The sequence below is a fragment of the Saccopteryx leptura genome, chromosome 2 (genome assembly GCF_036850995.1).
Source record: "Saccopteryx leptura isolate mSacLep1 chromosome 2, mSacLep1_pri_phased_curated, whole genome shotgun sequence".
Classification (NCBI taxonomy): domain Eukaryota; kingdom Metazoa; phylum Chordata; class Mammalia; order Chiroptera; family Emballonuridae; genus Saccopteryx; species Saccopteryx leptura.
In genome coordinates this window covers 263,273,209-263,289,510 of record NC_089504.1, presented here as the reverse complement: position 1 = coordinate 263,289,510, position 16,302 = coordinate 263,273,209, and the positions used below count along the sequence as shown (strand labels likewise).

Sequence of the window (16,302 nt, the reverse complement as noted above, 5' to 3'; positions counted from 1 at the left end):
GCACTTTGGTCACGGATTCAAATTTAGCAAGCCACAGAATACACTGAACTTTCCTCTGTACTGTCCACATCTCGACTGGCAGGGCCATGGACTGCTCCGCTGTATACACGATGTTACATCATCATCTGCACATGCGCACATGCTGCCACATCATCCTATAGAAACTGGGAGAGGGTTTTCCTTTTATTTGGTGCAGATTTCACATTTCTATCGTCTTTTGTTGCTTTCCTATGACCGGTCAAAAGTGCACCATGACTTTACAGACACACTGTATATTACCTTATTGCCCTTAAACATCTTATGAAGTAGGTAGCATATGCTCATTTAATGATGAAGTAACTAGAGATCTAAGAGGCTACTTGATTAAGGATACATGGTCAACAAAAGAAATAGGACATAAACCCAGGCCTCATGACTCTACATCTAGTGCATCACTCACTTTGATGATATGTTTCAACAGCAGCATCGAGAAATATTTATGTTAAAAGAAGCACAGCCTGACCAGGCAGTGGCGCAGTGGATAGAGAGTTGAACTGGGACACGGAGGTCACAGGCTTGAACACAGACTCATCTGGTTTGAGCAAGGCTCACCAGCTTGAGCCCAAGGTTGCTGGCTTGAGCAAGGGGTCACTCGCTCTGCTATAGCCCCCCCCCCCCCCCCGTCAAGGCACACGAGAAAGCAATCAATGAACTAAAGTGCCGCAACAAAGAACTGATGCTTCTCATCTCTCTCCCTTCCTGTCTGTTCCTATCTGTCCCGCTCTCTGTCTCTGTCACTAAAAAATAAAAAATAAATAAAAATAAAAGAAGCAGAATAAAAACCATACTGTGAGTTTAAGAGGTCTTTGCCTCATTTCTGTATCTTTCCACCTCCAATGCAACACAGCCAAGAGCGGAATGGCAGGGTCTGAGGGATACTCAATCCGCTCAATCACTAAAAATACTTAAGAGTGCCCAAAGGGCCAGCGACTGTGCTAAGTACACATACTATCTGTTAATTTCATGAAAGCTTCAAAATTACCATATGAAACATCTGCTATCATCTTTACTGTAAAGAAAATTTGAGTATTATATATAATGACACTCAGAAATGTACATAATATAAAAAAAGCTGTAAACAATATGATTTTATTTCTTTTAAAAATAAAATATATGTGTATGTGTTTTTAGGTACATATTGGGTAAAAAAGATACCAAGTGCTAACAGTAGTTATCTCTGAGCAGAGGGTTCAATGGGGACCTATGTTTCTTATATGCTTGTTTAATGACAAGCCTTAATGACTGCAAATGTATTCCTTTTGTATATAAAGCAAAAGATTATGCTTAATACACAAAAAGATTACCTCAAAAGGTAATGCTATAACAATAAATGTGAAAGCTAATTACATTGCATCAAGAAATTTACCTAATTGCTTATGGAATAAAATCATAACTTTAGATCACTACCACAAAATCACTGGTAAGAAAAAAAGTCACCAGATAGAATTCCACTTACATTCTGTCTTGTTCGTTTTTCCTCTCCTTCCTTTAGAAGAAGTAGATGAATGAGATGATGCAGCAGAATGGGCCCCTGATGAATGCTGGGAGGTAACGTCCACAGAGGAAAGATCATAGGCAGACTTCCTGCTAGAATGGTCCTCCTTCATGCCCAAACTGCCACCACCAATACTGTCAAAGAATAACAGTGGTCAAAGAAAGCAATAACAAGTCTTAAAACGCAGCTAAAAGTATAGATATTTTAAATCTATTTAATCACAAGGAGAATGTAACTTGACTCTCTACTCAAAGATGCCTTCCAGCTTTCTTTTTTGTTTTCCTACTACCATAAGCCTGGATTCTTTCCTCTAACTCAATTTATTACTGAGAAAATGAGGGAGTTGTTTCCTGAAGTGAAATCAATAAAAAAATGAACAATTCACCTGACCAGGTGGTGGTGCAATGGACAGAGCGTCCAACTGGGATGTGGAGGACCAAGGTTCGAAACCCCAAGGTCGCTGGCTTGAGTGCAGGCTCATATGGTTTGAGCAAGGCTCACCAGCTAGAGCCCAAGGTCACTGGCTTGAGCAAGGGGTCAGCTGATCTGCTAGAGGCCCCCTCACTCCGTCAAGGCACATATGAGAAAACAATCAATGCACAACTAAGATGCCACAACGAAGAATTGATGCCTCTCATCTCTCTCCCTTCCTGTGTGTCTGTCCTTATCTGTCCCTCTCTCTATCTCTGTCACATAAAAAAAAACACACAAAAAAACCAATCCAAACGTGAGAGAAAAATATACTAGATTGGATACTAGAAAATGTGGCCTCAATTTCCACTCATTCACATCTATAATTTAATATATAATCATTATTTTCCTTCTGATAATCTTACAGGGAGTAATTTAATAATTCCACTTCAACCTAGAAATAAAATATAATAAAGCATATTGACTGGTGATATTAAATGTCACAATTAAATCCTTACAAGTTTTTATTTTAAAATTTAATTTTTTATAACTCAAAATTTAAAACTATACTTTTCCAGATATAATATTAATAATACTTATTTTCATTAGTCCAACTAAATATAACTATCTTTAAAAGATCATCTAATAATTTTATGTGGATTACAATTTGTAATTTTTGAAGAAAATTACATGGAATGTACATAATTACAAATTACTTTATATAGTAACAAAATTTAGGGAAGAAATACTCTCTGGCAAAGCCTGATTCAGTTACTGTATGCTTTTGTACAAATAACTTAATCTCAATCAGTGCTTCAGTTCCTGAAGTTGGAATGGTAACAATAAAACTAATCACATCAGGCTATAATACAGGTAAAGGCCCCTCAGTCCTCTCAGTAACTTGCACATAAGTGTTCCATGAATATTAATATTATAATAGTTATTCTTCAAAATTTTGCAAAATTGTAGATGTTATCCCAATTATTAAGAAAAAATTTACTGATTACTTGGGATCATGAAGTCAAGAATCTCATCATCCTTGACTTGAAAGGAAAATACAGAAAACTATTTCTTTTCTTTTTATTAAGTGAGAGGCAGGGAGGCAGAGAGACAGGCTCCGACATGTGCCCCAAATGGGATCCACCTGGCAAAGCCCTAGTGGGCAATGCTCTGCCCATCTGGGGCCACTGCTCTGTTGCTCAACAACCAAGCTATTTTAGCACCTGGCCATCTTCAGCACCTGGGCCCAACTTGCTTGAACCATTTGAGCCATGGCTGCAGAAGAGAAAGAGAAAGAGAGAGAGAGAGAGAGAAAGAGAGAGAGAGAAAGAGAGAAAGAGAGGGGAGGTGTGGAGAAGCAGATGGTAGCCTCTCCTGTGTGCCCTGACCAGGAATCGAACCTGGGACTTCCACACACCAGGCCAACGCTCTACCGCTGAGCCAGCGGCCAGGGCCAGAAAACCATTTCTTAATCTTCTTACATTAGTATACCATGGGATAGTTTCCTAACACGACTGTCTACTGGGAACTCACAGATTAATTTAACAATTTATATTCTACATACTGAGTGCCAGCCCTTGTTCTATGTATTTTGCATTTAATTGAATCTTAATAACACTCTATGAGATAGGTACCATTATTCTTTTCCATTTCACAGAGAAGAAAACTGAGGCACAAGGAAGTCAAGCAATAAACCCAAAGACAAACAACTACTAATTAGGAGAGCCAGGACTTAAACCCAGGCAGTCTGAATCCACAGCTTGTGTTCTTAATAACTACTTTGTTATACAATCTCATCGTGTATCTTTAAACAAGCAAAATTTGACTATTATTCATGCCACAGTCCTCATTTGTACTTTTTTCTCACTCTTCAAATTTTATTCCACATTGTCAACATATCCTCACCTAGGTTCAAGAGATGATTTTTTTTCTTTCAAAGTCCCACTCCCTGGAGAGGAGACAAAATCATCTTCATAGGAAACACTGCTCAGAGGGGTTGTGTTGGCATTCAAAGGCCGTGATGCTGATGTTCCTCTTTCCAACTTGTCTTCGATCTCTGTCAAAAGCGGTAATTCAAAAGAAAAGTGTTTTAAAACACAAATAAAAGTACCACAAGCAAAGCAGTCCACAACATGGGGATTAACAACACAGATTTAAGGACATTTTAGTTTGCTTTTAATAGTGCTTCCTTTCTATTTATCTTTCTATCTAACAATTTATTTTTAATTTTTAATTAATTTCCAAGCATACATGAAAGTAGAGACTAGCATATTAAAACCAATGTATCCACCACCCAACTTCAACAATTATAAATACAAGATCAACCTAGTTTCAATTAAACTTCCTATTCTCCCCATCTTTCATTCCCCTTACAGATAACTTTGAACCAAATTGCAGATAACATATCATTTCAACTGTAAATATTTCAGTATAATTATAAAATCTTAATGAAAACCTAACAGAAGGATTTAAGAACCAACCCAAACTGGGGTGTTTTTTTTAGGTGAGAGGAGGGGAGATAGTGAGGCAGACTCCCGCATGTACCTCAACTGGGATCCACCTGGCAATCCTATCTGTGTCCAATGCTCAAGTACTGAGCTATTTTTAGTGCCTAAGGCTGGTGCATTCCAAAGGAGCTATCCTTAGCACCCAGGGCCATGCTCAAACCAAATGATCCACTGGCTGCAGGAGGGGAAGAGGGGAAAAAAGAGGGAAAAGGAGGGAAGGAGAAGTAGATGGTCACTTCTCTGTGTGCCTTGACCAAGAATCAAACCCAGGACATTCATACACCGGGCCAATGCTCTCTATCCACTGAGTCACCAGCCAGGGCCACACCTAAACTTCTTATGAAAAAAAATAAGGGTGTTGATTTAAAGGCATTGTGCTTTCATCAAAAGAACTTTAAAATCTGAAAAATTTTTAAAGTATCAGCTATAGAAATGTGTTATACCAAAGCATATATAAGTCTACATAAGATCAGAAGCTAAATAGGAATTCTGGGAAAACACAATGTGTGACCCAATTAAGCTTAAGATGAATAGATGAACTCAGTTTATTTGTCAAATAAGTTGCTCACCATGTAAAATAGTAAATAAAAAAACACAGTAAGTCTCAGTTAAGTCTCAGTCAGCCTCATACTATAACCTGAAATTCTAAGGTATGTTAGCAAAAGATGGGTAGAATCCACCTATGGCAGGAAAAACAAAGGGACTTGAAGAAACTGAGTCCATCAAAGAAAAGAAAAGCTGTGTTGCAGAATCTCAGGGATAGGAGGGGAACTTTAGAAGTTATTGTTTCAGGAACCAAATGTGAAGCTACATTACCAATCAAGGTCTGTTTTTAACATTAGTTTGGCAAACAGTAATAGATTTGTTTTCGTATTAGAAATGATACTATAGTTGCCCCTCTTAATTCTTGATCACCAAATTCTTAATAATTCACTATATATTCTTTTTTTTCCCCACTATATATTCTTAATAATTCACTATATTAAGTCACATACTATTTAAATCTCTAAGGTCAGAAAGCCTAGTATATACTTGACACATACAAATCCTGAACACCACCTATCAATTTCTCTAAATTAGAACAAAATTTCTGTAACTATCATTCAACTATCATTTTATGACAATAAAAACAAAATAATAAAAATTTAAAGATTAAATTACCATCCTCTAATTGAAGCTTGCAGATACGGTAATTTCAATTTAGACAATGTTTCTATTACCCTCATAATAACAATAAAATTTTTACTTTATTATCTTTATAGAGTTTGAAATAATGTATCTTAAGATTACATTTATTATAAGGCTTACTTATATTTCTTACCTTTTCCATATAACTGATATGATTTTGTAAAAATATTAATAACACTATGTGGACTTCCCTTTGCCAATTCTTCCCATGGTCCTTTGCTTTGTGTACAACCTATGTGCCCCAAAAGTGGCAAGAATTTTTCAGCTTCCTTCTGAAACTCTTTGATGGGTTCATAAGCATTTCTGTCACCAGCACAAAATTCCTTTTCTTTTAACATTTCTGCTATCTTCAGAGGGGGTCGTCCATCTCGGCTTCCCTCTTCTTCAGAGAGACTGCCCTCGCTGAGAAGAAGTCCTTCACTGACTGAGTCTACGCTAGAACCAAGAGATCGTTTGGCTTTGTTTTGAGAACAAGCCTGCAAATCAGAGCTAGAAGAGTCAGTCTGCCTCTTACACAATTGTGCCAGCAGCCCTTCTGGTTTGGGACCAGGGGATCTCATTCTGAAGCTTGATATGGCATTATGAGGTCTTATCATCTCAGGAAGCTTTTTAAACTCACTAAGATTGCCTACACCAGGAAGCTCATCATCAAAAGTTGCATGAGACACACAGGTTCCCAGCATCTTTTGAATTCGGGCAGAGAAAACATCTTCAGTATCCTCTTTCACAGGTGGACTTATAGCCTTAATCCAAGGTCCATCTTCTTGGGGTGTCTGCTGCACATCATACTCAGGGTTCCATACTGACCCATAATTAATGTGAACCCCAGCTAATTTCTTGGCTTCACTTTCAATCCTGCTGGACAAAGAAGCAGCTGTTGCTTTCAAGGCCTCAATGCGATCCAGTTTACTCTTATATTGGCTGGCACTGGGTTTTAACAAGGCATCTGGATGAGCAGCTGGTGAGGTCAGATATGGTTGAGGTGTAAAAGTTAATGGCCCTGAAGCCATATTATGGTTTTTCCTGGTTGGTAAAATAGATTCAAAATCCTTATGCAAAAATCCTGCGTGCTCTAGACTCAAGAGATGGGAAAGTAAATTTCCAGCTGTTCCAACAAGAGGCTGTGGCTGCGAATGGTGACCTTGGTGACCTCGTGGGCTCAGTCTGTCAGGCTGCATCCACGTAGGTTCTGTCAAGTCCCTTCTGCAAATGAAAGTCACAACGTTAGTTAACACAGCAACTCATAACTGAGCCACCATTTTTTTAAGTTTTGTTTTTTTCTGATTATTAAAGTAATGCACACTCACTGTAAAAATAGAAAGGACAGGTAAAAGAATAAATAAAATAAAGATTACTCATAGCTACACAATAACAGAGGTACTATTAATATTTCATTTAGAATTATATCTTCCCAAATGTTCTTCTATGTAGATGGTGTGTTTTGGTGCTCTTTTCGCAAAAATGAAATCTTAGCAAACGAACTGCTTTCTTCAACTAAGACATTTATGCTATTAATTAAAGAGAAGGCATTATTATCTTTAAAACTTTTTGGACAAAATTCTTTATTTGTTTTCATTTTTTATCTTTTTAAATTTTGTTTTAAGTGAGAGGAGGGGAGATAGTGAGACAGACTCCTGCATGCGCCCTGCAACTCACGCAGCCACCTGGCAACCTGTTCCATGTACCAATTAACCAAGCTATCCTCAGTTTCTGAGGCTGACGCTGGGACCAAGAGAGCTACCCTTAGAGCCAGGGGCCATGCTCGAACTAATAGAGCCCCTGACTGTGGGAGGGGAAGAGAGAGAGAAGAGGGAAAGAGAAGAGGGGGAAAGAAGGGGGAGAGAGAAGGGGAGAGGAAAGGGGGAGAGAAAGGGAGGAGAGAGAAGGAGGGGAGAGAAAAGGGGAAGAGGGAAGGGAAGTGAAGCAGATGGTCATTTCTCTTGTGTGCTCCTGATGGAGAATGGAACCCAGAACATCTATACGCCGACTGACACTCTAGCCACTGAGCCAACCAACCAGGGCCAATTTATATTTAAAATCTGAAATGTATTGACAACCTTAAACAAATCCTATGAAACATTTCACTTACTGAGAGATAGTGTATAGAGTGGGTAAAAGTATAGGCCTCTGGAATCAGACTGCCTAAGTTCAAATCCATCTCTACCACTAACATTTTGATTTTTGAGAAATTTAATTAAATTCTAGGTCTTAATTACATTTTCCATAAAACAGAAATAATAGTGCCTAAATCAAAAAATTTTATAAGGATTATATAAGATAACACATGCAAGTGTAACACTTAGATCAGTACTTAGCACCTAACAAGTACTCAGTAACCGTTAACTATTTTATCAGTTTTACTAGAGGGGGAGAACCATCTGCATTACCCAAATTTGGAATGCGGAATTAAGCCAAATTCTGCATTCAAAGACGACTGTCAAAATCTTTCTAAAATGGTTCAAGTACTGTTCATAACCATATAATCTCAAAATCATTTTACCTTGCCTGCACAAATAGTTTTTTTATTTATTTCAAACAATATATTACAGCAAAAACTTTTTTTTTTTTTTTTACAAAAATTTAAGGTAAAATTGCACTCAACCACCAGTCTGATATTAAATCAAAACCTTCCTAATCCTTATTCATGGGTTCACATGCATCTCCAAATAAAACTTTTGAGAAAATAAATATACTGGTGTGGAGTCACATGAAAAATTTTGAATAGTAGTAGATACAGAAGTGCCTTTTGAAAATTATTCACTACCAATACTTTAAAATACTAATTTCACTGTGATTCATTCATCCAACCAACTTTTACTATGTGTTTAGTTCAAAGCAAGAATGCTTCCAACTGTGGTGAATCCCAGGAGGAACTGACATTTACCCTGGGTATTAAGACAGGTAAAAGCTGAGCAATGGCATAGGAGATACAGTATGTATAGGTGCAATCATTCTTAAGCAGTGGTCCCCAACCTTTTTGGGGCCACAGACCAGTTTAATGTCAGAAAATATTTTCAGGGACCAGCCTTTAGGGTGGGACGGATAAATGTATCACGTGACCAAGACAGAGTTGAGTCTTAGATGGATGTAACAGAGGGAATCTGGTCATTTTTAAAAAATAAAACATTGTGGCCCTGGCCAGTTGGCTCAGTGGTATAGAGCGTCGGCCTGGCGTGCAGGAGTCCTGGGTTCGATTCCCGGCCAGGGCACACAGGAGAAGTGCCCATCTGCTTCTCCTCCCCTCCCCTTCTCCTTCCTCTCTGTCTCTCTCTTCCCCTTCCGCAGCCAAGGCTCCATTGGAGCAAAGTTGGCCTGGGTGCTGAGGATGGCTCCATGGCCTCTGCCTCAGGCGCTACAATGGCCCTGGTTGCAACAGAGCAATGCCCCAGATGGGCAGAGCATCGCCCCCTGGTGGGCATTACGGGTGGATCTCGGTCGGGCGCATGAAGAAGTCTGACTGCCTCACCGTTTCCAACTTCAAAAAAATACAAAAAACAACAACAAAAAAACATTGTTCAGACTTAAATATAAATAAAACGGAAATAATGTAAGTTATTTATTCTTTCTCTGCGGATCGGTACCAAATGGCCCACGGACCAGTACTGGTACCGGTCTGCGGCCCAGGGGTTGGGGACCAGTGTTCTTAAGTATCCATCAGGAGATAGGAACCAATTTATAAATAAACCTCTTGCTCACATAAGTCAATCAACAAAATAAACTGAGTATAGACCAGTATATGAAATTTCATGGAAAGAAAGACCCTTAATCATCTTTTCTACTCCCCTTTTTACCTTGCAAGAGGCTGTGGAGGTTCTGACAGAGACATGTCACTGCTGGAAGATGCACTTGGGGGACGTTCCTGCACTTTGTTTTCTTTGTCAGATTCTCCCGATGGCTGATACCCTGGTTTGGTCTAGGAGAAAAGGACATCTGGTTTATCTGACTCCCATCACAAAGATATTTTCAGGGAATACATGAGACAAATAGTAAGTCATTTCACCATTACAAAGATCATGAAATATATAGCCTTTTTTTCTGAGAAATGAAATTAATTCAAACTTATTTTGCCCTAAAAACAGCCATTACAATTAACAATGAAATTACACCTGAAATTCAACAAGAGCACTTACTATCAACTGCGTAACTTGGAGGATGTAAGTCCTTCTAAACCTGAGTTTTTCACTGGGTATGTATAAATACTAGTAGTATACCTACATCTTCTCAGGGTTGTGAAAATTTACCAAAGTTTAAGTGTGTAAAACCTTAGAACAGTATGTAGCTCATGATATGCACTTAATGTTACTCTTATTATTTTAAAAAACATTGCAATACTCATAAAATTATCACAATGAACAAGGATATTCTCTAATTTCAGCACAGATCACAAAAACTAGGCTTTTCATTATCATAATCCAACTTCATTTGCTCAGGAATACAATGAAAACGAGGCAGGGATGTAATAGCAATGATGAGATGAACAGAGTTTAGCAGAAGAGAAACAGTAAAACTGAGTCTTGTGTTCAATATTTATCAAATAACTTCATACACAATAAATTTCCATCATTATTACAAATACTGTCTGAGGATTTCACTGATCTGAATCTTTGGAATGGTTCGTAATTTTTAAACAATACAGTAAATAAACTTTTCCTAACCATAAATTACTTTCCTTTGTATTTCTGCCACTATTACCTGTGTTTCCTGCATAACATGTTGAGGAGTCGGCTCTTCAAGCAAGGTCTTTTGTAGCAATTTGGTGTAAGTTTCCTGCAGTCGCCTGGTGGCTGATGGCTCTGGAGGAGGCGCATTTTTTACTTTAGTGAAGGCTTCTTTCTGTTTCCGGTACAGCTCCTGTAATCGTTTGTTCTTCTGCTCAGTGGCCTCCTTTTGAGCCTTCTTCTCTTCATTTTGCTTCCTCTTCCTCTCCTCCTGCTGCCTAACGATGTACTGTCGTACCTCATCTGTGTCATAGTGGCGCTTTTTAGAAATAACAGGGGGGTCTTCGTTAGCTGTTACTTTGTCAGGTTTTCTCTTCACCGGGCTATGGCTCCTTGGAGCTGGTCCTGGTGCCGACAACTTCTGAGTCTGTAATTCTCCTGCCTCTTGCCTTGTGGCCTGCCCTGCGGAATCCAGCTGGAGGTCATCCAGAATTCCACGGATCTCAACAGGTAAAAAGTCCTTGTTCAAGGCAGTCTTTTCCTCCTGTTTATCATCTGGAAGAGATGGAGCTAATTTCTTTATATTGTTTTCAGACCAAGCTCTACTTCTCGAACGTTCTGAGTTTCTTGGGAGATGTCTATGTGAAACATCCAACCTGGGATCAGATTCTGCTCTTCCAATATGACCCCCTGCAAAAAATGAACTGTTAGTCATGCATTAAAATTCTGTACTCCTCCCTATAATTTACTGTATTCAGGAGAAAATTACAAAATTTCACTTTATCTTAAATTCTAATTCAAATATTGTATAAAATTTTCTAAAGATATTATAGAAGGAGACAAAAACATGTAGCAGTAGGAGAATTTCTATATTCTGAAATACTCTACTTCCTTGACATTTGGAAAAAAATGCATCTTTTATATTTCTGAAATAAGGATATTATTGTTGATGTCAATATTTAACTACTAACAGAGAGTTACTATTCCTCTCTCATCTGTTTATTTAATATTACTCTCCCTCCCAAACCCCCTAAAGTTTGATTTTAAAAAAAATGGTAAGCTGCCACAACTCTCCAATAATTGACAGAAAAAAATAATCATTTTTTCATACAAAAACAATCATTTTATCATCTGGACATTTGTTGGTGTAGCTTAATTTTATACTGCGAATGCACGTGAGTTCACGTACAAGCTAAATGAAAGTGAAGAGGAAGAAGCAAATACTAATTATACATTGACTTCTATCTACTAAATTTTAGTTGCAATTGCATTCCTCACTGACTCCATTCCAAAATTTTAAATTATGACAAATTTTGCTGCTGAAAAGGATACCTAGCCTGTAGGTATTTATATTTCATGCCCAAAAATTTTTCATGTTCATGAAAAACTAGTTATTGCAAGTAGCATTCAAGACATTTCAAAAAGAGAAACGTAATGGAGAGTTATGGATTGAGAGTTGTGGATCCCAGATCAAACTCTGCCACCCATACATGTACCCAATTCCCTCAGCTGCTAAATAACAAATTCAACTTTGTGGATGTGTGTCTGTGTGTTGGTATATGTGTGTATAGGGATGAGAGACTGAATTTGATTCCTTAAGGTTCCTAAAAGTCTAATATTTGATTAAGTGATGCTGTACTATTCATGATGACAGCTAAATGCAATTAACATAATATAAACAGAACTGTTAATAAAGTTCATCAAAACACCTCTGTGCAGTAATTATCCATAGACAAGCCCAACAGAACATGTCTTTTATTTTTAGCTACTTTCACAATTATACATATAAACCAAAGTCATAAAGACTTCCTTCCTAAAAGAGTATTTTCATGCTAAGCACTTACACGAGCAACTTGTACTTGTTTTTCTCAATTTTGATTATTGAGATACTTTAATAATTTGATTTTTTACCTGATTTAATAGTTCTTTCTCTCCCACCTCTGTCACTTGATGCTGCTCTTCGCTCTCTCTGCTCCACTTTGGGCGCAGGCCCCAGAATCTTCTTTACTAATTTTTGTCCGTCTCGCCAAGCAGACGTACTTATCAGATGACTGCTACCTACAATACATATACATGTACTGCATTAAATTTAAAATTTGAATTTGAGCTCTAATATGTATATCTACTCATACAGATTTTCTAATAATCTTACACTTATCTTATGCCAAAGTCAAGGGGTTTACAATCTACTTTAATTTTTAACCCAAGTCTCCAAAATCAATAAACAGTTTGTTTAAATCCTGATCTACCCAAACACCTCAAATAAATGTAAAATGCTTTGTAAGTTCAGTATCAAATATTAGTAACAACTAATACCTCAAAAACTAGGCCACTGAATCCAACAATTTTGGCACAGAACAAAAGTATACCTTAACTATAATTAGTGTCTGGTTTCTCAACCCCAGCATAGTTTTCTGTTGAAGAAACAAATGACTTACTCTAAGCACAGGAAAAAAAAATTTAGTAAATACATAATATATAACAGTTACCGGGGATTACCTTTGGAGGAGGTGGTATTACAAGGAATTTCATGTTAAGATTTATAGATATATGCCAAAACTACACACCTTTTTATGCATAAAATAATGACATTCAAAAAACAAATGCCAACAACATTTTAATTGCCCTAATTATAAAAGTTCATAAAAATAAAAGAATGTGTTCCATTAAATACAGCTGTTTGCCAGGAGAAACTATTTTCAGATTCTAAAAAAATTAGACCATCATCTCAAAATAGACAGTAACTTAAAAAAACAACAAATGACATAGAAGACTGTTTATAAAACAGAAACCATAAAAATAAACATGAAATATGTATTTAAATGCAAAGCAATGTAAGAAATGGAATAAAAATAATAAAGTAGTACTTTAAAGCTAATTAAACTAGAAAAATAGATTTTTACACCCACCCCTAGCCAATACTGGTAAAGTTATAATACGTCATTCTACTTATGCAGTGTTTTTGGAAATATATATAAAAATAAAAACATAGCATTATGTGTCAGGGACCCTAAATGTGCTCATTCACCTAGCTCAAATAATCCAAGTAATAGCATTGTATCTAACAGAATACAAAAGAAAAAATGAATAAATGAAAACATTTACTCTATCATTGGTTTATGTTAGAAGTAACATAAATAATGAAGAATGGTGAATGGTTAACTAAACTGTTTCTACCAGATAGAGCACTGTGTGACTATTTTAAGCCAAAATTTCCATAAGAAGTAACAGAAATATTCTGTGGAAAGCTTCTAAGAGAAAAAGATAAAATATACAATGATTATAATCATGTGCTATTATGATTTTAAAACTATTCTAAGAAAGTACACAAATACTAGTACTTTATTTAAGTAAGTAGTGGTTTTTTTGTGTGTTCTATTTTTCAAGCTTCTTGTGATGTTTTTTAATTGTATTTGTAATAAAAGACATTACCATTAGCGTGCCTTTAAAAAGTGATTTTAATTTAAAAGTTTAAATTCAAGTATAGTTTCAATGCATTATAAAAAACAAATTATAAATGTGTGCTGTTTATTTTAGAAAAGGAATATTTTTGTATCTGGTTTTTAACTGTAAACAGTCTATCTAAAATATTTAAAAGGTTTGAAGTCTATTGCTCAATCTATTTATAAAATGCTTTATGTTCTTAAGCAAAATGAGAACAGGCTTCTCTTCAATTTCAGCTTAATTTTTCTGAATCAAAAGCAAGCAACCATGAATATACTGGGCAGTTATTTATAAATGTTGGCTTTTGAATATGGTGGGTGGTTAATTCTAACTTCTGCCTTTCTGGAATAGTCTCATGCTGTCATTGGCAGAAAAAGAGAACTTTCACTATAGATAAACTATGAATACAGCTTCTGCACATTTAATGACTCTCTGTCTCGTTCACTGCCCCAGTGCACACATGGAAATTAGCCTACCACAAAACTGGACAAGTACAATCCAAGATCAGTGTTCAAAATTTATAGTGATCCCATTCACTTCTAATCATGCCCCCAACAGTATTACACAGTAGCTCATGAAAAATAATGTCATCCTTTTAATGTAAGAATTAGTTTAGTTTAGTGTCCAGATAATTCATGCTTCTATAATATTTTATCTTTTACTTGTATCCATTGAGGGTCATTCTCTTCTGACAGAATTAACAATGGGGATCACAGAATATGTTATTTGCCACTCTATTGATTAGTCTATAACCAGAAAAACAAGTGCCTAGTCAAAACCAGTGCCCATCACTCTTGCTCATCGTTCCCCCAGACCTTGTACATCCCCTCCTGAACATTCATTATACTGTATTCTAACTATGTAGGTATCTGCTGTCTTCCTGACAAGAATATACGCTCCAGGAAAGCAGGGGCCATGTGCAGTCTTGCTTACCACTGTACTGCCAAAGCTAAGGACAGCGCAATGCCTCACATATGGCCAGTGCTCAAAAATACTGCATAATGAATGAATGTATGAATAATTGATTAAAAATGTCTCCAAACTGAAAGTGACAAGTTCCCAACTTTCTCCACTCTCTTGGCTCAAATTACTCACTGACATGAATATGACATACTAAATAGCTATTTTTAGTAGAGCCAGAAATAATAATTACTATTATTAATAGAATCATTCCTAATATTTAATAGAATCATTCCTAATATTCCTAATAGAATCATTCCTAATCATGTGCCAGGTATGATATTGAGTGCTTTTAGATATTATTTTAGTTCTCACAACAACCCTGTGAGAAGTACTACTGCCTTCCCATTTTATGTATGGGGAAAATGAAAGGCACTAAAATTAATTCATTTACCAAAGGAACAAAGCCAAGTTATAAATCTGAGCAATGTGGATCGAGCCGGAAATGTTGATCACTATGGAACTAGGGGATTCTCTTTTTCCCCAGTCTTGCTCTATTCATAGTTCAGCCTGACCACTAGATGCACAGACACCCATACTATCCTAGTGACTGTCACAAGCAATCCCTTTGTATACAAAAGATCACTGGCTCTGGCTGGTTAGCTCCGTCAGTTAAGAGCGTCATTCTGAAACAACAAGCTTGTGGGTTTGACCCCCGCTCAGGCACACATGGAAAGCAACCAAAGTATGCACAAATAAGTGGAACAACAAATGAATGCTTCCCTTACCCCTCCCCTCTCTCTCCCTTCCTCTGTCTCTCTAAAAATCAATAAAAAAAAAAAAAATTAAGCCCTGGCCGGATAGCTTGGTTGGTTAGAGCATTGTTCTGGAGTGTGAAGGTTGCTGGTTTGGTTCCTCAATCAGGGTACATATAGGAGCAGTTCGATGTTTCTGTCTCTGTCCCCCTGACTCTCTCTCTCCAAAAAAAAATAAAAAGTTCACTACATAAAAATCACTATCTTTAATCTTTCTTATTTCCATTAAAAATGATAGGAAAAAATTGGGGGGGGATGACATGTATTTAGTATTATGGTGAACATGTGATTTCATGGGTACATATATTTATGAAAACTTATCAAACTATACATTCTAAACATATAGCTTATGCTATATCAATTAAACATACCTACACAAAATAATGATATGTAAACTGTATTCCATTTTTATTTTTTATTATTATTATTATTTTTTCCCCCGAAGCTGAAAATGGGAGGCAGTCAGACAGACTCCCGCATGCACCCGACCGGGATCCACCCGGCATGCCCACCAGGGGGCGATGCTCTGCCCATCTTGGGGCGTCGCTCTGCTGCAATCAGAGCCATTCTAGCACCTGAGGCAGAGGCCACAGAGCCATCCTCAGCGCCCGGGCAAACTCTGCTCCAGTGGAGCCTTGGCTGCAGGAGGGGAAGAGAGAGACAGAGAGGAAGGAGAGGGGGAGGGGTGGAGAATCAGATGGGCGCTTCTCCTGTGTGCCCTGGCAGGGAATCGAACCCGGGACTCCTGTACGCCAGGCCGACACTCTACCACTGAGCCAACCGGACAGGGCCTGTATTCCATTTTTACATGTGCGAAACAATGAGAACATCTGGCTTACAAACAT

At 37.3% G+C, this 16,302-nt stretch overlaps 1 protein-coding gene across 12 annotated transcripts in view; it reads right to left on the bottom strand.

The window, feature by feature from the left end:
- Positions 1 to 16,302, bottom strand: part of CEP350 (centrosomal protein 350) — a 124,477-nt gene that overhangs the window by 65,172 nt on the left and 43,003 nt on the right. For 11 of the 12 annotated variants that reach the window (XM_066361658.1, XM_066361651.1, XM_066361655.1 and 8 more), the window contains 6 exons: positions 12,210 to 12,356; positions 10,333 to 10,988; positions 9,432 to 9,553; positions 5,774 to 6,843; positions 3,851 to 4,001; positions 1,496 to 1,668 (listed from right to left, as the gene is read on the bottom strand). In XM_066361658.1, the coding sequence (XP_066217755.1) occupies positions 1,496 to 1,668; positions 3,851 to 4,001; positions 5,774 to 6,843; positions 9,432 to 9,553; positions 10,333 to 10,988; positions 12,210 to 12,356 (2,319 nt within the window). The remainder of the gene's footprint in view (positions 1 to 1,495; positions 1,669 to 3,850; positions 4,002 to 5,773; positions 6,844 to 9,431; positions 9,554 to 10,332; positions 10,989 to 12,209; positions 12,357 to 16,302) is intronic. The other variant, XM_066361662.1, reaches the window with a different exon arrangement.